Source organism: Trachurus japonicus, chromosome 22, assembly GCF_045865225.1.
Source record: "Trachurus japonicus isolate A0001 chromosome 22, Traja_1.0".
Taxonomy (NCBI): Eukaryota; Metazoa; Chordata; class Actinopteri; order Carangiformes; family Carangidae; genus Trachurus; species Trachurus japonicus.
In genome coordinates this window covers 14,163,913-14,184,875 of record NC_140928.1, presented here as the reverse complement: position 1 = coordinate 14,184,875, position 20,963 = coordinate 14,163,913, and the positions used below count along the sequence as shown (strand labels likewise).

The 20,963-nt window shown below is 41.7% G+C and overlaps 1 protein-coding gene across 3 annotated transcripts in view; it reads left to right on the top strand.

Annotated features, from left to right (window-relative positions):
* rps6ka1 (ribosomal protein S6 kinase a, polypeptide 1) overlaps positions 1-20,963 on the top strand; it is a 50,711-nt gene that overhangs the window by 9,711 nt on the left and 20,037 nt on the right. For 2 of the 3 annotated variants that reach the window (XM_085767466.1, XM_085767470.1), the window contains exon 2: positions 4,671-4,715. In XM_085767466.1, coding sequence (XP_085623592.1) covers positions 4,671-4,715 — 45 coding nt within the window. Of the gene's footprint in view, positions 1-4,670; positions 4,716-16,731; positions 16,813-20,963 lie in introns of those variants that run through there. The other variant, XM_085767471.1, reaches the window with a different exon arrangement.

Genomic DNA, 20,963 nt, shown 5'->3' with positions numbered 1-20,963 from the left:
CAACACAGCACAGAGTGATGCTGATGTGATGGCTCCTTTCCCATCAGTCATTGTACGAGTGAGTGTATTTGGAAGCAGAGACAGTTTCATGAATGGGAATCAGACTCACCGCCTTTTGTGTCTGAAGCAGAGCAAGCAAGTTATGAATGTGCAAAGAGAGCTATTCAAAATATTTACTTGATAAGTCCCCCCTTTTATTCGTCACCCAACCATGTCTGTCTGTCTGTCTGTCATGAATTAACTGAATCTCTATGAATCATCTGCAGAAGAAACTCCAGCCAATCGTCCCCCATCCTGTCCCAGTTGAGTCACGACCACCTGCGTTGGTCACTGCTAGTGTCAGGGTAAGGCAAGCCCTCCAAAAGATCTGAATCATGCTACTGTCAGCATTTACTGTAGTTAGCACAGACCAAGTAGATCCACATGCCTTCAAGCTAAGTAAAACCTAGAATCAGGTGTGACTTTGATACTTTGATTCCTCTCATTGATTCACACCGATGATTGTGAAACTTGCTAGATTTCCACAGTACCACAGGGAAGATTTATTGACTGATATTTCAGGCTCTTAAAAACACAAGCACTATGTTTGCAAAAACTCCAAACTTGCATAACCGAGTCCTTAAAGACCTGGTGGAGATGCAGTGAAGTGTTTAACAGGTAGTTTGCTGTTTATTTTTCACTTGATAAGACACTTAAAGTTAAGTTTGGTGGTTCCTGCCTCTGAGGGGATAGTTGTATTTACAAAGGACATGTTTGATGGCCTCTTTCACCCTGTTCACTGCTAAGCTTTCATTTTCATTTATTTGCATCAGCTAGTTTGTACCTATATCATCTTACTCTTTCTTATTTTTACGTCTCGTTACGGTGTCTGTAAGATGACAAGTAAAATGGTTTGATAACAAAAGTTGGTGAAAATTTAGTTCCCAGTGTGGATTTATATATATTAGTCTGGATCTGATCAGATGTAATGGTTGTTTTTGTATTTCATTTTCTTTATTTAATGATTGATTTTCTAATTGTTTTTTGTACCAAACATGTTCCTTTCCATCTGGAGAACATGATGTGTTGGAACAGGGAATGTCTGTAGCAGTCTGTAGCGGTCTGTAGCAGCTGTAGTAGTCTTATGGTGCACAGTGTTGTTACACCTTTTACCTTTATAAAAAAAAAAAGTACAGTCCCTGCATTTTTTTGCTGCAGCTCAAGCAATTTGGATATTACACTTGACTGTATTGTGATTTTGATGACATTTCATTAAATTGTGCAACACAACTACTGAGGATTTAAGCCCTCAAAGAATCCCATACTGCTGCTTATCCTATTTTATATTTCAAAAGGCAGCGTGAAGTGGAAAGTGAGAGTCAGGATTTATAGAGCAGGACTGTACAAGTCTAGATGTCGAAGGAGTGGAGTCTGTCTCTCTATGATGTAAGGGAACGTGCAGAGGAGAAAGTAGGGTTAATGAGTGGAATGTGCATGTTTGTTAGCCAGGCGTGGTTAGCAGTGTGTACTTAAGTACTTGTGTAAGTGGACATGCGTAGCTCACATTCATGCTTTCTTTATATATGTGTGTGTGTGTGTGTGTGTGTGTGTGTGCATGCAGGCATAGCTGCAGCTAATCTGGGTGTAACCCAAGGAACACCTGAGCAGGGCCGTGGGTGTGGAGGAGGGCTGTGTGGGCATGTGATAACACAACCCTTTACTTAAGTTTATAGATGCCCTGGAAAAGCTGAATTTGAATGTTGGAAAAAAAAAGCTAAATTTGAATCATCTGTGTCCTGTCCATCCACAGTCAGACTTGTGAGCAGTTGAGCGGTTTTGGTGCTGAAATACCCCATTTATTTTCTCCACTGTTGCATAATGGTGTTGTGGAGAAACATTTTAACACAGAGCAAAAAAACAAAACAAAGACAAATAGAAATAGCAAATCCCATTTTCTGGCAGTGACCAAAAGAGGACATTAGTAATGCGACCTGCTGTCAATACTCTGTGGCAGGTTAGATTACAAGAAATTCACTTAGATAGGATTACACACACCGACAAAGTGTGGTTATTATTGTGGTTCTTCGTTGCCTAGATACAGGGCCGCTCTAATCACACAAACGCAGATTTATCTATCAAACGCACACACCCATTGCGCTCTGAGATTGTTTACTTGTTTAATCATATGGGAGTGCTGTGAGAAATTAAAAGTTCTCCTGACTCTGACATGCTTAATAGATGTGTGTGTTTACAGTTTGCTTTTGGCCTGTAAACCTCTTCCTGCAAACTTTAGTGTGCATCATTTGCACTAAATAATTGATTTATTCACTTGCTGTGTTTACACTCTCACTTTTTGTGGATTAATGTATTCACCTTTGAGTATATCCTCATAGCTGCTGGTGTGTGTGTGTGTGTGTGTGTATGTATGTATGTGTTTGTGTGTGTGTGTGTGTGTGTGTGCCTTTGGAAGCCCAGGGGAGTGAAAACACTATTAACTGGGCCACTTGGATCAGCCATGCAGAGCTAATGAGGTTGAAATGTGTTGAGAAGCAACGAAGAGGCAGGCATTGCATTGCTGACCACACACACGTTCCACACACAAACTTGAGACAGTTGGACTCACTCACTCAGGATTCCCACTGCCGGGCCTCACCTCACTGCGTTAGGAGAAACCAATCACACACACCTCACCGAAGGAAGATAACGGGAAGAATGAGAAAGTTGGGAAGTGAGAGCGCTGTGATTAAATTTGTCTGCAGGGTTCATCATGGCAGCGGCGGCACGTGCTCTCACTTCTTCTTGGTTTTTTCGTTAAATTGTCATCTGTGCCTGACTTCGAACTTCACTTGGAGGCTTAATTGCTTCCATTTTTCCCTTGCCACCTCACATTACGACTCATACAGCTTTTATGACGGGCACAGTTTGGCTAAATTAAATTGCCTCCCTTGAGATCGTGATTAAAGTCCAACCAGATGAACTGTAAAAATGCCAGCGGTGGTGGCGCTAAGCCAATTTGTAGCTGTTGCTCAGAGTGAAGCAGAAAATAAGGAAGTGCATCCAGTTGCCAAACGCGTCCAATCTTGCAGCGTGGACGAAAATGTGTTGTGATGCGGATCCACAGTCTGTGTTCTTTCTCCTCACAAGGCCCCTTTTCCCTTGAGCCTACAAGAGCCCAACAAGGCTGCACTGTTGTCACCGCCTGAGCCCCCTCTGGCATCCACACTCACTCTATTAGCCTCTTGGTTTAGTGTTTGATTGTTAAGGCCACTGCTTGTCATTGTGTTGACTGCCTGTCTGTTCTGTGTAGTGGAAAGGAAGAGGAAGTGGGAAGAGGGCATGTAGGAAGTGAACAACCTCAGGGTCGCCCCTCTGTAATGGAAAAACAAAGCAAGAAGCGGAAAAAGGGGGTTGGGGGAGTTGTTACTGAGGAGGAGGAGGGGGTTCTCGCACTTGGCCAGACAACTTGACTCTGGGCCCAGCAGTGTTTCTTTGATGGCTTTAAAGGGTCAGTTATCATTCATGGATTTATTTTCTCACTGGTGCAAGGCAGCCCTCTTTATTAAACTAAGATTTGACATCAAAGTCAATTTACTTGTCACAGCTGCATCACAGGAAATGTAGGATCCTTGGCATTCACAGTTTGCCATACTAGGAACTAAAAGTGGGAATTTTTTTTTTCCTCTTTAAGATACCATCTCAAGATGTTTTATATTCTTTATTTTTAATGATAATTTGTCTGGTGTGGCTTTTCAACAAATTTTTAAAATCTGCATCAGTTCATTCTCTCTCATTGAAAAGTCCAAATTCTATCAATCTGTAAATACACAGCCAATGGATTGGTTTAAAAAAAAAAAAATGAATGAATTAACAAAAAAAATACCTGATGATTCTGAAACAGATATGATTTTACCTATTCGTTGTTGTTTTTAACCTCTTGTGTGGCTGGGATCAATCCAGGACTGATTTTTAAGCCTCGCTTTAGTAAGAAAGATGTGTTCACTCTCCTGCTGTTATCAATCAAGTCCTGTCTAAATGTAGAAACACAATGAGTTCCTCTGGACAATCCGTCACAGGGATGTTGTGTTTTTCTTCCAGTCTGGCCTTTGTAAACATCACATGGGCAATAACAAGCGATCTTAATCTGACTTGACATGAAAATGGCTCAGTTTCTTTTTCTTTTTAATAACTACTGTAAAGATCAAACTAATATCACAAAATCACCTCTATCCTCTGTTCATCAACCTCCCTCTTTATCTCTGTGTGTATGTGTGTGTGTGTGAGAGAGAGATACATCTAATCACCTAATGTGACTGAAATCCCACTCTGTTCAAAGTTTCCACCCACTCCTGCTGTATCAACAACATGTTGATTTTCTGAATCGCCTTTGGCAAGCTGTTGTTTTACAAATAACAATGATTACCCTTTTCAGTGAGACGTACCTACTGGGGAACGAATGAGCGATGTGCATTTGTGTGTCAGCCTTAGATTATTAGGTTTGCCAGCGGAGGAGCAAAGTGCTGGATACAATGGACTGTAGCCACCCACACAGTCTTGCAAATATTCTCTTGCAACTCTCTCCCTCTCCTCTCTCTTTCTCTTTCTGTCATTAAAAGCACAAACATACACACACATGCATGCAGTGTAAGACACACACACACACTGACTCTTTCCCTTGTGTGCTTTCTTGACAGAATGGGCAGAGCACCACTGAGGATGGAGTCACGCCTGCTGTCAAGGTACGTGGCTTCCCTGGGATGGACACACACACGCACACACACACAAATATGACTCAGTTACATTCATCCAGCTTAACATCCAATAATTTAGACTGAGGACTTTGACGCAATTTGTGCAAAGAATCCTTTTGTTTGTGCGTTTCCATGAAGGCGAAATTCCATCAAAGGGCAAATTCCAGCGTGAATCTTCATTATTAGCTGCTCCTCTCTCCGCTGGGGGAGGACTAGAAAGCCGCCGCGCTCTCTCATGTCTGTGCTCGCAAATGTGTGACTGTGTGTTGATTTATTTATTTAGCAATTGCATTGACGGCCCTCGGAGGGCATTAGCTGGCGGGAGTCTAATGTGTTGGATTCTGTCTGAGTGAGGCTGATCGGGCGACGGCCGGGACCACCGTGTATAGTGTAGTGATGTGTCTGGGTCAATATGATAGTGCTGTAGCGTTACACATCCTGCATGTCCTCATCTGTCCTGCTGACAACACATCATACAGAGACAAACACACACAAATATGCACATGCAGAGAAACGCACACAGAAAATCATTGAGTCAGCCCTTTCCTGCCTCCTGGCTGGCCTCTGCTGCCTTATTGTCCAGCCCTGAAACGTGATCCTGTTTCCTCCAGTAGACTATTACTCTGGCCGTGTAGACAAGGAAATGTTCTTCCTTGCTAAGCTTGTTTTTTTTTTTTTTATTTGTCCTCGCTCTCAAGGGGGAGAGGCTCTGAAGAGCATGTCGTCTTTTCTTTCACTTCAGAACAATGTGCTCAGACTGAGGCAGAGCTGAGTGCACAGGATGAGAAAGTGGGGTTTGAGTCAAAGGAGTCAGCAACCGGGAGCTGGAGCTGGTCAAAAAACACTAATGCTTGATGATGTGAAAAAAAAAACACAAGCTTTGGACAGTTGATAAGAAGGTTGATTTTCAGAATAAAAGAAAAATACCATTGGTTAAATGGAAGCAAAGGTTGAAATGATTATCCCAATAATTATTTAAGATATATCCCCAAATCAATATATGCATACAGCAATATGCAAAATCACATTTAAATAATTGCTTTGACACCATGGTCATTTTTTACAGTACTTTGCATCAATCATTTCACACCTTCTGCTGCCACTGATACAGAAACAATGATGCCAATCCTGCCATTTGGAGTGATGCATCCCTAATCATATCAATGCAATGTGACTCTGCTAAAAGTCGATGATTATTAATGATGGCTCTGGCTCAGGCTGCCTTGTGACCGTGTACTGTACCAGGTTATGCTAATGAATTGGGGGGGTGTTTCAGTAATCTGATAATTTATGTAATCTTGTTCATCAGGGTGACAAGATGTTGTATCTGTACTGGTTGCTCATGTTTCCCAAAAGAGACGAATAGATGGCATAAGATGGGATGATAATGCTTGATTTTGACTTGCATGGTGAGAGTAAGTGAGTCCTTAAATATACATCTCACTTTTAAATCCTGTTTTGTTGTTGTGGATGGGGGCAGACCTTGTCCCCCAGACCGTTCTGGCACCATGCGGGCAGGGCAGTCGTAACCAGGCGGTGCAGTAATCAATACGGAGCTGCTGTCTAAATGCTGGGAATCTGATAATGGCTGCTGTTATCTACTCTAGCCATGGGAGTTACCTGGCTCCAGCAGACTTAATGGGAGGAACAGAGGAGAAAGGGGGAGTGAGGGGGGAGGAAAAGGTAACAATTGAGACCATACCTGCCTTAGCTCACTAATGCAAATGTTAAAACCTGAAATGGGCTTTATAAAATGGTAAAGTGATCGCACTTAGTGTTAAGGTATGTGTGTGCCAGTGTGTGTGTGTGTGCATGTGTATGTCTGAGGGTGATGAGGTTAAGTCAGTCCTCTGGCCCTTGGAGAATACATCCACAGCACTAATGAGCCATCCACTGTCTCCTGACATTTCTCTCTGTGACTCCTCATATGATAGAAAACTTGGTGAATACACAAGAGCATGTTACCCAGCTACTGCTGCGTTTGTCCCTCCCCTGCTTTTTCAGAGCCATTAACCTGATAGTAAAGGTGACCGCAGAGAGTGAGGCTCCACCGGGTTTAAACACGGTGACTCTACGGTCAGTTTTTAAGCCTTTTTTGTCATCTCTTTCAGGTCAGGAGACATAAATATAGAATAAAGTGAGGTAGAAATCAAATTGAATAGCGGTGATTACGGCTGCATCCAAATTATAATTATTTAGTTCCTTCAGTCGACAAGTGGTCCTTCAGTCTAGTGGTGGAGTTCAATGGGATTATGAAACTAAACTTTTTTAACAATGGTTGGAAATATGAACTAAATTCAGAAGCTCAAAAACTATTTATTTTTCCAGGCTACATATTTTTTGACCTTTCAGGCATCTAAAAATCATTCAGGACAAAACAATGTGGAAAAAAAATCACTAGCAATTGAGCTGCTCACAGCAGTGTTTAGAAAATAAAGGACCAGACGCAACCAGGTTTGGGAACAAATTTACAGTTTGTCCTATAACCTTAGATTTGTGTCTGTGAATTAATGGGGCCAATTAATTCATTAAGTTTCATGTTGATTCATTGAGTATCAATAGCAAAAATACATTAAAAAACAATTATATTGATAAGGTAAAGTAGCTGTTACTGACTGGTCTCTGGTGAGGTGTATTGATGGGAGGATCAGACAACCGAGCACAGTCACCTGAGAGGGAACTCAACGGATCCATCTGGTCACAGAGGGATTACCAGCAATTTACTCCTGGGCACAAAGCCAGGTTGACAATGATTTTCTCTCATACCTTACCTGTTTCTAGCAACAAATCATTTCTTCTTCATTGCTCTAGGGGGGGATACCTGGGAGGAAGACTTTACTCAAAAAGCCAAACCAAACCAATCGGCACATTTCTTTGTGTCTTAGAAAGAAGCTCATGAATAAGGTGATTTGGGAAAAAAAGACAGCAGGACTGTCAAAAAGAAGTGAAAATTTAATTAGCATAGCAGGCTAGATTGACCTTATTCAAGGTCCACAGAGCATCGAGCAAGATCGCTGCCATTTTTGGAGCTCCTGTGATAATTTTGGGTGATCTAGTTGTTGGCGCTTGATTTGCAGCGAGGTCGGACCAAGACGTCACCACAGGAAATTCTGATGGACGTTAATGAGTTAATATTCCAAACAATTGTCAGATTAGTCAATAATCAACCTTTGTCCTTGGTCAACGTTTTGACCAAGGACAATATCTCATTGATTTTAACAGGAAATCCAGAACAATGGTATTTTCATAGTTTGTGAGGCAGAATCTCTTTAAAGGAAAAAAAAAAAATCAATGACCCACAGTAAGCCCATGTTGTGTATTTATATCATATAATAGACATCCATGAGTTTGCTCATGCTGTGGTAGCCAGCAGGCTGTCAGAAACCAAAGGTTTTAGCTGCTGGATGCTGCTTCACAGCATCTATAAATCAGAAACCGCTCTGATCTGGCACAATGACAAAGTACAGATCTGATCGGACTCTTGGGAGCTAATTTATTCAGCCTGTTGCAATTCACCCAATCAAATGCATTAGATTGCCTCACTAATGAACTGATGGTCTCAATGAAGCAACAATGGTCTCTCACTCTTAATTGTGTTTTGCTTTATTAGTGAAGCCGAGTCAATTTCTCTCTATACTGGTTGTGTGTGTGTGTGTGGCAATGGTACAGAGGCACAACCTGGCAACTTACACATTAAAGCTCATGAAAACTTGCTGTCCATTTAGAAGTATTTCTCTCCAACATGAATTATTCTTGACTAAATTAGCTTTTTTTTTTTAGGTAAATTTAGGAAAAACACCCCCTCAGTAATTATATATTAAAAGTTTAACCTTCATAATCAGCATCTTGAGGACTACGTGGGAGCGCTTTGATGTGATTTGATTTGAAAAGCCTGGCAACATAAGCAGACAGATCCTAAACTATTATCAGATTTTAATTCATGTATCTAAATCCTGGTGGTGCAGGGATGTATAGGACCTCACTTATTGTCTAAGTGAGCCCCTGCCACTTCAAACCAGTGAGACAAATACATATGAAACCACAAAAGAAACTGTGTGTCCATCCAGGTCCACCACAGCCTTTAAAATCTGTCAAAGAAAAAAGTTAGTGGGCACTTTTAAAAGTTCCTGCCAGGCTGTATTAAAGATTCAAATAATTTATAAGATATTATATTACTTACTAAAGCACCCAGGAAATACCTTTCAGGCCTTGTGCTTCTTTTGTTACCGCAGATTGTCTCAGATTATAGATTACATTATCCTGAAGTTGTAATGCTCCCACTGTGTGATGAGAATCGGTTGTCATGGTTTCACATTAAATCAACTGGCAGCCATCCTGCCAAAAGCAAGCAGGCTTATAATTGGATAATTCATGATTTTTTTTCTCCATCCCTGCAAATGGAGGACTGTTGATTGTTGGTATAACAGACATAAAGGCGGGACCACAAGGTAGCCACATGGAGCCATTATGCTGTTTATTGATCATAAGATAAATAATGGTGAAGGACCGCAATGAGAGAAAGTACATGGACATACACGATGAATGCATGAGTCATGTTTTGGCCAAAAATGATAAGTGCTTGATGGGTCGACTGACAGGAGATTATCAACAACAGTTTTGTTGATCCTTTAAATCCAGCTCATCAGATGTTAGGATTTGCTGCTTTTCTCTGTTTCTATTTCTATAAATTAAATGTAAGTGGTTTTTGGACGGCTGATTGATTTGAAGGCGTCTCCTTTGGCCCAAACACACATTTAACATTTTCTCCTGCAAAAACCACAACTCTACAACTTTTGACCAATCATAAAAAGAGACACTACTCACTTAATTGCATTGCAATTAATTGTGCAGCTCTATTTTTTTAGGTCTACGTGAGGCTAAATGAATTTGGTTTCATGGAATTGAGGATTATTTTCACTATCAATAACGGGTCCATTATTAGACAAAGAAAAGCAGCAAATCCCGCATTTTGTTTTTTCAATTGCATAAGATGATTGTTTCATATAAATCAGTAAAAGAGCGATCATCTGCGGTGTTCAGTACAGACACAGCATGAGGTCAATATTATACAATATGCAGTTTTGCGTCTCTTGCGTGTGAGCTTTTATTTTGGTCGGTGTGATTCCCACTCCAGCGTGAACTCCCACTTATCAAGCATGAAGGCAGGAGGCAGAGGGAGGTAAAGCCTTCTCACACTGGTGTCACTGACATTTTATGTAGCTCCCTAATGTAGATAATGGCTTTTTACTGCAGCCAGGGTGCTGAGCGAGTGGTATTTGTGCTTCACTGGCCGAGTGACAGGAGGGCAGAGCGGAGCGGAGACGGGAGCGAGGGACTTGTCAGGAGCCAAGTGGAGAGGGAACGGAGGGAGGAGTAAACGGTGTAGGAGGACTAAAGAAGTGGAGAACAGAGAGGAGAGAGAGAGAGAAAGAGAGAGAGGAGGAGGAGAGGAAGCAGTAGGCCGCTCCAGCAAAGTTTTCCCTCCAGTCAGTCGGTCGCTTGTGGACACAGACGCAGACGCACAGTTCAGAGCTTTGTGACTGAAGAGACACTCGACAGAGGAGGAGGCAGCAGAATAAGTCAACACTTCAAAAACACACTTTGATTTTCCTGGGCATGATGTGTGTTAAGCAGATGTGCACGCACACACACACACATATTCACAGTCATTAGTCCTCTGTGTAGTGATCTAACGTACCTCTAGCTAATCTGTCCTTATCCTCAGCTCAGTGACCGTGGGCTTACACACACACACACACACACACACACACACACACAGTGCATCCCTGCCTTTCTGCATATGTGTGTGTTAATCAGAACAAGGGCTCGGTGCACGAGTGCAGCCTTGGTGCTGAGCGTTTCCAAGACTGATTAAATATTTACCAGTATTTACGAGAGTGTGTGGGCAGGGATTGCAGCTTGCATGATGAGCTTTTTGACCTCTGGGCTACCGTAGAGCGCCGCAGGGCCGGCCAGTCAGGAAATGGAAGGGGGTAAAGTCAAGGCTGCATAGCTTGGCGGCGTGCATTTGTGTAACCATAAGCCTCTCTGTTTGCACATGCATGTTGTAGGCATGGCAACAGCTCTCTTTTTCTTACACATGCTTGACCTCGCACTTGATTTATGTGGCAATGCCCACCTTCCACACACACATACATACACAGACACACAGACACATACTTACTCCACAGAGGTAGGAGTTGAGCACAGTAGGCTCTGTTCTCCAGAATCAGCCTGTGTATAATCTTAAATCCTGGATAGAGTAAAGATTACATGCACGCACGCACACACACACACACACACACACACACACACACAGAGGATGGTCTGGATGACCCAAGGCACTGTTTCCTGCAGTGGGCAGCTGTGTATCCAGCACTTCTTTCTCATGGTCATCGTGGCATGTTGTGAATTATCATCCTATTTTAAGATCATCTTGATGAGATGATGCTCCGGATGTTGCATTGCTTAGGATTTAACCCCACATGCTACTGATATGCAGCTGCTGTAAGAACACGCACTGACTGTACAGTACCTACTATGTGTTTACATTATGCTTGAATTCACGAGGGAGTAAAATAGAGTGCAAATCCCTGCCTCCTTATGAATAGTTGTGGTTGCTAAGTGACACTAATTAAGACAGTAGGATATTGTTGTGGATGTTGGAGACAGTGTTATAGGCCTATATATAAACTAGAGAGCGTAGAAGGGCTGGGGAGGATGGGGAAAACAGGGGAGGAATGAAAAGTAATAAGGCACAAGAGAGAAGAAGCAAAGCTGCACTCCTCTCTTTCCTTTGATAGCAGCAACAGTACAAACCTCTGGCTGTACAGTATAGCTTCCTATCTGCTAGAAATGTCCGAGAGTGGTATCAGTTCTGTCATTTGACCCTCAGCAAGAAAGCAAATAAGCAGCTATGCCAGAACTATTTCCTTTATGTGAAGTCTCCTCATGTGGAGGTTAAAGTCTCCACTCCCATCAAGGGGAGCACTCTCCTGTTCGTTTCACCTTTTGAGGTAAATTACTGTAGCTAAACTCTCCTCATGGCAGCAGAGAAAGAAAAGCAAAATCATATTAAACTTTTTCACTTGCTTGTCTCTTCCTCTCATTTCTCTGATCCTACGTTTTTTTTTCCTCCATATCCTTGCAGGGGCTGTTTTGCATTTTACCTCACGATGAGATGCGTCCTATCATCTTAAACCACTTCCCTTCCTTGCCCCTTTGGGTTTTGCTGACTAATGGTTGGATACATGCAAAGGAACTGGACTTGTGTGTATGACAGTTTTGCTGCAGTGGTGTGTGTGTGATTTTAGCCCCCGGGCTCCGACTGAAGCTCCTACTCACATCAGGATGAAGTTGTTGTTTTGCAGCTACGAAAAAATTCTCCCATTTGCGGCGGGCCAGTGAGCTGGAGATTGCAACACAGAACACATACATCAGTTTTGTAGTGTTTAATAAATAACCTGACACCATCTGAATATGGTTCTGTTCCTCAACCATCTGCTGCTCCTGGTTGCCAAGCTCCCACGAATGCCAAGAATTATTTGCAAATACTATGATGACCATATCACCAAACCTGTGATCCTGAATTAGTTTGCTTGTGAAAACATCCGAATCTGAGCCCAGATACGACTTGAGAGCTGCTTTTTTCTCTCTGCTTTATGTTAGGACAGATTTTATCTTTATCTTTGCTGCCCCGCTGACCACTAAACATCCACTTGCAAACAACTTAACCCTCAGTCGTTTCAGTTGCCCAGCAGGCATTGCTTGTGTGCAAGGTGTGAATGTGTGTATAACTAGATTGTGCAACAGGATATTGCTGCTGAAGGACTCGTGGGCTTTCCTGGGCTTAATAAAGGTTAAATAAATACAATTAAACTTTATGGTAGGAATGACTATTAAGACAGAGCATGGCTGTAGGGGTGAACTCTCGGCTTGCTCCTGTGTCTTGTGGTGTTTTCCATTTCCTGGTCTGCACAGGACCGTCCAACGTTTTCAACCCTGGAAAGTGTCAAACATTTCTAAGAAAACCTGATCGCCATCTTGCAACAGAGTGAGAAATCATGCCAGGGGAGTAACACATTATGCCGGCATCTGCTTGGCTGTTATCCCCAGTGAGCGGGGAGGCCTGTATTAACAAGGTTTGGACACGCCTTGGAGCTCCGCAGAGCTGAACACTTCACATTCCACCACAGGGTTAGAAGGAGGAGTTATTGACAGTGGAGTGGAGGCTGGAGGTAAAGTGAACAGAGCCGTCTGTGACTGATTATATCACAGTGGGCCCCAGGATGTAGCTTAAAATGCACTTAATGTACTAGAGTCTAGTCTGTGCACATGCAATCGGTGTGTCAGTATTTATACAGTATGTACACGTGGGATGAAATCAGTTGAACTTTAGATATTAAATATACCATGGCCTCAGTTAATTCCCTGTGTTACCAAGTAAACCCTGACCCCAGGTGTTCATCTCTGCAAATTTATTTTATGGCTGTTCTTGGATGTGTGTGTGTGTGTGTGTTTTTGTTTGTGCCAGCGCTTACATGAATATTTGCCATATAAAATCTGACTGTGATTGAATGAGGTTCAATGCTACAGGGAATAAAAATGTCATCTTCTATATTTTAATAGGGTGAATTGCTGATGGTAGCACTGTGGCACAGCCTGGGAGGTGATCGCAGATGTGGCTCAAGCATCCAGACACACACACACGCACACACACATGCATGTGTCGTGACAACCATTAAGAACAGCAAGGCAGGCAGGGAGTGTTGAGGGTGTGTGTTTTTATAGCAATGTGGTCCGGACAGCTCGATCACTATGTTATTCAGTAGTTAGAGAGCATTGGCTCGGATTCCACATTGAGAGGACACCTTGGAGGCACACACACACAGAGACATGCACACACACACACACACACACACACACACACTGGACCCAGATATAGTTCAGACATAGACAGGGTGTGGTGTTTGCCCGTCTGCTTCTGAAATAAGAATTTGATTATTTTTTGTTGATTCTGCTGGATTGCTCATCTTTCCTGCTCCTTGATGTGATGGAGTTTACCTCTGTATTCCCTTTACTTGACTCAGTTAACAAGCCGCTGACACGACTGTTGCAGTATTATTATGCGCTATTACATGCTGGCCTTAGGATTGTCAGAGTTTATTGCTCTTTGTAGTCTTCCTATGACCCTGTGCTTCATCTTTGTCTCTTTTTTTCTCCCTTGGTAACACACATTATTAGCCTTCATACCTCAACACCTCCTTTCATTTCCTTGGTGTGTGATTAGCTGCTAGTTAGCTAACACAGTAATGAGCAGAGGGCTGTTCATAAAAGATACAGCCAGGGGCTAGGCTAACATGCCAGGAGACAGCACTGGCAGAGTGGCAGAAAAAAATCTGACTCAAGAGCAGCTCCTTTGGACGGACAGATATGCTCATACATATCCAAACACATGTCTCTTTTAATTAGACACAAAGCTGCCAGTTATTCAAACCCACATGTTGCTCTTAAATGTTTAAAGAACATTTGAAGCAGTTGGCATTTTCATAATCAAAATAATATACTCAGATTAAGCAAATAGCAGATGAACTGTGAGAGGATTATACAGTAGCTCCATAAAACAAGATTTAGAGATTAAAGTCTCCTCCAACAGCCTGAATGTCTAAAAAAGTATATAAATGCAACACAATGTAAAAACAAAACCTGTGTAAAAGGTAGTGGTTTAAAAATATATTACTTTGAAGTTATGTAAAGCTAAATGTGTATAAAACCAGTGCTGATGCTGCAGCAATTAATGGTAAATGGGTTCGCGCACATCCCAATTTAACCTGATTTACACATAAATGCCAGTGGGCATCATCGGCCACAATGATGCTGCTGCATCATCTACCAATATAAATAAGGAAACTAATTATCCTGCAATTAGACCTGCACAGAATAACTGAGGACATTAAAAAACTTAAATGAGATTTGGACTCCTCACCATTTGCCTTTTTGTCGGTCACTTCCCAAAGCCTTGGAAGACAGCCTTGTTGTCACAACAGGTGCTGGAAAGCCTCACTAGCTGAGAGACTCCAATGTCACTTGAAGCCACAGGAGCTCTGGGGTTGTGTCAGGTTGGATTAAAACACTGGAAGTATACACAAGAGAACATCCTTTAAGAAGAAGGAAGTCACGGTTGCATCCTTTTATCTCTGAAAGCGGGTGAGACTCAGAGAGAATGTAACCTTTGCCTCACAAAACAAGTTATGGTCTTGCTAACTGGATTTTTGGGATGGAGATTGCATTGGGATTGGAAACCTCACAGGCATCGCGTGCTGTGTTCTTTTCTGCTCCCATTTTATGCCAGAATATCAGCAAGGTCCCTGAAGACTTATGCTCACTGTCATCCTGCTTTGGCAAGGTTCTCCAACAGCTCTGCAGCCAGCGTTTTATTACTCAGTCCACAGCCATATATTATAAGTCTTAATAGTCTAATGACTGGTCGCAGTTGTTGGTTTTGTACCGTGTACATACAGAAACTTAATCTACTTTTACACACAACACAGTAGGGGAAATTACATAACGTCCTATTCATTTTACTTTATCCTTCTGAGGCCAGCTTAGATTTGATGCAAAGGATTTAATATTGGAGCTAAAATAAAAATCCTTCTTTTTTAAAGGTCTGTATGTTTAAAAAGTAACTCTACCCATTTACCTGTCACGTTAATTGTTTAAGTAATTTGCATCCAATTAAAGTCCACTGACATGTATTTGTCCACAGTGCGTTCTTCTTGCCACCAGGGGGCAATAACGTTAGAAATTTTCAAATTACATACACAGACGCTTTAATTAAAATTTCAGTAAAGTGGTTTTATATTTCCGTGGTTTAAACCTGCGTTGTTCATATCTGATCCTTTGACCTTGTCTGCGAGTAGTTGCACTCAAACAGAATATTTTAGTCTATGTTGTTCATATTCAGATAACATAGGAATGTTAATGTAGTCTGTGCCGCTTTTATTGTAAAGGCTGTGAAAGAGTTTATAATAGTAGTGGAGTTCTAAAAAAATAAATAAAAAAAATCATGGACAACTTTTCAATTTAGTTGTTTCATTTATTTTTTTGCTGTTAATTCATGCTGCTGTAGAGCTGCATCCTTATCAATTCAACTGAAAAGGACCAATGGGAAACAGCCAAGCCTGTGAACACTATGGCAAAGCCCTTAGAACAAATATATCAATAGAATGATCTACTGTATAAATGGCACATCTGATAGAAATAAATAAATAAAGTATATTTGAATGTTTTAATTGGATTTTATTTCACATGACACACACATGGTGTTACACACACACAGTGTGAAAACATTTAAGAACTCTAATGCTTTTCACACAAATTATAATGAAATAAATGAAGTATGTGTGGTGTCAATTCAGTTCAGTATGGTTCAATTTTAACAATTCTTCTGCGTCATTTAATGGATTTTTCAAAACCACTTCCCCTCATACTTATAAACTCCCACTAGATGGTTTCAAGCAGAAATCTAAAATGACAATGAGTTTTTGGTCACCCTGTTGGACTTGGATTCTGTAGCATGAAACTGCACAGTCATAAGGGAAGGTAGGAAACTGCAAAGTGAGGCTCATGAGCACTGAAACTATGTTGTAATCATTCTAACGGGAAGTGAAGAGCTGTAGTGAAAATCTAACAATCTAAATTCATAATGCTACCTGAGTGTCATTTTCTGCTTGAGAGGAGAGCAAAGAACTGTTGGAATGGGAGTTAATAAACATCCAATCAGTTATGTTGAGCATCAGACGTTGCTCTGTTATTGACTGTTCAGGAAATGGTTCAGCTCACAAGGCAAGCTGTCCTTTTTAAAGATGGCTGATATCGCAAGTCCTGTCTCAGTGTACATCGACAGACTTCTGCAAGTTGCCTTCACCGCGTGGACCACATCCTGCAAAACTGATCTCAAAGTGTGATAGTAAATTATGAGGCGTTAATAAAGAGTAGGAGCTCAAAGCAGCTTAGAGACCCTGGTCATAACAAGTGGCAGATGGCCTAAATAAGACTGGATTGTGGAGGGAATATGCAAGGATTAGTAAGTGAAATGCATTTATTTGACTATTTGCACCAACTGCTTTAATAATCAGAATAAGATTCAGTTTTTTTTAAAACTGCAACAGTCCAGTAGAAGTGCAAATACAAGTCCTGATTCTGACAACACATGTTAGCTCACCCACTTGAGTCCAAGCGACCATGATGCACCTGAGACTTTTCCCTCTTGCTGTTGCTGCTGCAGAGGGGCCGTGTTGTGCAGAGAGCTGCTGTTTATCTGAAGTGTATTGCCTCTTCAGAAGTTAATTACAGCCTTCCTCATGGCATCTGTGCTGCAGCAGAATACATTACACTGTAGGAAAGCTTCCTAAGTGATTGGCAATAATGTGGTCCGGAATAGGATTTAGTGGATGCGTGATCATCCACTTAGTTATCAAATCAGAACTGTTTGCGTGTTTACTGAAAATTGGTGAGTGCTCCTTTTTATAGAAACCTCAATGTCTGAACCTTTTCTCAGTTATAAGCTCATGTGAAGTATGCTGTGTATTCATAAATAGTTGTAGCACTTAAGCATTTAAAAATATCCTGCTTCATATCGATAAGCAGCAGCATGAGTATTGCATCATTTTAACTGTGTTACATCTGTTTGAACTACGACAGTGTTGTTTTGTGATATTATCATTTTACAGATTAGTTTTATTAGTCTAATAGTCTTTAAATGAAACAAGTAGCACATAACATATAACCAGTGCCTCATAATAGCAGATGTTTTTATAATGGATTAACTGCTTGAGTTGTTTTATGGCTGAGTATTTTTTATCCTTGACATTAAAGATCCCATCGTGGGTGTTGACACTTGACCTGGATATGTCCACTGTGTCTTTCCCATTGTGTCAATCCATTTTGGTGTTACTTTCAACCCCTCTGTGTATCCATCCCCTCACATGGTAGGGCGACTGAATGCGTCAGTATCGGAGACAGTGAGGTTTAGCTCATCTGATTATTTTATGAGAAGGCTGACGAACAGCAACCAGACCTGCCGATTGTTGCTTTTTAACTGTGGTTTGATCAGATTATAAAAATCATAGCGATAACAACAAGTGGAAAAGGCCTCGTCTGGATTCTGTCAAAGTGTTGCATTGAGTGAAACCTGGTGCTCCAGCTTGGATCCGGACACTGAGGGAACCCTGATGACGCACACTCTCACACACACGCACGTGGACACACACGCAGCCCGCCTAAATGAGAAAAAGCACCGAGGCTTGACGATGCCCTCTTTCTCTCTCTCTCACTATCCTCCATCACTCTACCACATACACTCTGGTACAACATCCTCCTATTCTCTTCCTCACCACCTCTATCACCCATAACTGCTCCTCAACGCTCCCTCCTTAAAGACTAATTCATCATTATGTCTTACAGTCCAGATAAAGCCCTGCTATTTGACGATTAGTCAAGCAGGTGCCCTTGACTGCCCTGCCCTGTTTTATCCTGCTCGAATTTTGTTCTCGCAAAGTTTCTGAGCCAAACTTCTCTCTCCCTCTCGGTGGAATTAGTCACTCAAAAGGCGAGGACAGCATCGAATCAACTCTGGCTGCCGCTGAACGCCTTTTGTCAAGTCCTGAATGCTAGCTTCTCAGCAAGGTCACATAAAGTCTTGCAAAAAAAAAAAAAGCTGTTTGACATTGTGACGCCTGATTGAAATGCGTTCAGCAAATCAATAGCTTTCAGTGAATAGTCGCAGCCACGTTTGGTTCATCTGTTATGTATAAACAACTCTCAGTGTTCCTATTCCTACATGCTGAGTTAGTCAGTTAACAAGAGAGTGGAATGGAAAATCAGCTTCATTACGCAAGCGGGACAGACTTTGCTCTAACACACACACACACACCTTCTGACTACAATAAAAAAGAGATTGCACCTTTTAAATCATCGCTCACATCTTATCGAGTGTGTGTTTGTTTTTTTTAACACAAATTAAAATGATACCTTATTCTTTAGCAGTAGTCAGAAGACCTTGTTACGAGTGTGTCTGCCAACCCAGCAGAGGGTGTGTGGTGTGTGTGCATGTTAATGTGCCTATGTGCATTTGCAGCAGTGCTTAAGGGGAGTAAATCTGTGATCAGTGATTGTTAGTGATGTTCATGTGCAGATTTCAGTGTGTGTGCGTTGAGGGGGCTGGTAGCATCTGATTGAAGTGTCTGTCAAGCGAATATCCTCTTATCTGAGTTTATCATCAGCAGAAACTGATGTTAATGGCAGAAACAGTTAGGTGGCTTGGGGTGCTGGTGGGCTCACATATATACACACACACACAGACACACACTGACACACACAGAGACACAGGCTGGGAGATGGTTTACAGTCCAATTACCCAGCCTGCCTCTGTGCTAGAAGGAGGCTCTAAATCTTGAGGTTGTATTGTACACAACATAACCTCTATTACTCCCTCTTGCTCCGTCTTCCTGCCTCTCAGCCATATAGTTTTTCTCCCTGCTCTCTGTTTTCATGCGACGCTGTTAAACTAATCTTTATCTCTCCATCAAGAGTTTTTCAGATCATCTCGGAGGATTAATTTTGCTACAAGCGATCATTTCAGGGAGAGGCAGGTTTATTGAGGTTGCATTTTTGTACTTTAAGCCGTAATTTCTGTGGGCTGCAACAAACATTGTACTCACCGACGTCAGATCTTGATATAGTGTGATATCACAGCAGTGAAATTGCTTTCATTATTTTAGCTAACCTGGGGTTTCTCATCTGTTGGTAATGTTTTTGTTTTTTATTGTTGCTGTTGGTCTCAGATCTCAGAAATTCAATTGTCTGTAAATTATTATTACCAATGAAAACCATGCCCAAACTATGAATGAAACTACCTTGAAGGGATCTGTGAATGGCTGTGTGTTGGAACTATCAAGTCTAGATATCAGAAGGTTTCATTGTCACAGAAAACACTAAAAGAACCTACTGTACTTGAACGCTACTCAAACTCATCCATCCATCCATCCACTTCATCCCCTCCTCCATCCATTCATGGCTGCTCTGGGCCTAGTTGTCATGGTTACAGTGTCCTTGGCGTCACTAAGCCCTGATTGTGACTTGTGTCGCAAGGAGGAAAAAAGGTTTTTTGATAACACACACATATATATTTATATACACACCAGAGCAGATGTGCACAAACACACACTTCTCATAAATCCTCAATTGCCTGCTCATGGTATTTTCATTCACATGTCAGACAAACATACACTTTCTCTCTCACACACAGATACACACACATACACACACTATAGTTCAGTAGTTAGGGCTACTCTCTGACAGAGACCCAGCCCCATTAATCATCCACTGTGTGTGTGTGCACTGACTTATAGATAAGACTGTGTATTGTGAAAGGTCTCTGATAGTGTGATGAGTCACGAGTTACACTACCAGCCTTTTTAAAGGCCATCATAATATATTACCTTACAGAATAAATGCAGATATAGTCACTCTACAGCCAGAATGGATGGTGCAGAGAGGAGGAGTCTGGCATCAAAATGCATATTGAAGAAGAGTGTGAAGGCACAAAAACGATCATATTTGTGAAGGAGGAGGGTGGCAAATGTTACCTGGAAGCATTATCAACATGTTCCATGTGTATATGTGTGTGTGCATGTGTGTGTGTGTGTGTAGGCTTGCCTCTCGTACCACCTCTTGTTTTACAAAGAGGATGCTGGGAGATGGAGACAGAAATCACAGTTGCCATAGTTTCACACTTTTCCCTCTCAGGGTCGATTAAGGAAAATGTTCCGTCCGGTTCCCCTCATCCTTTACAGTTCTCATTAATATGGATGGATGCTGATGGTGTTTATTCTCTCAGCTCTGCCCTTTTATTTCTTTGCCTCTTGATGTGACAAAACCCCTGCCGCATTCTTCTTTACATTTATATTTAAATGTTTTTCAGATGTGTTGCGTTTGTGTGGTCTGGCCGGCTCTTTCTGTATTTTCTTCTTTTTTTCCCACTTGGATCTGTTTCTCTTCCTCAGCAGTTCCACCCAGGAGCGTATAGTAACCTTTGACCTTGGTTGCTATGGCAGTAGGGCTAGGCGATAGGAAAAATCATTGCTCTCGTTTCAGGATGAATGGAGATACACAACATATATTACAGCATTTTCCACAAAGTGGGTTAAATCCATTTAACCTGTCACGACTCACTAG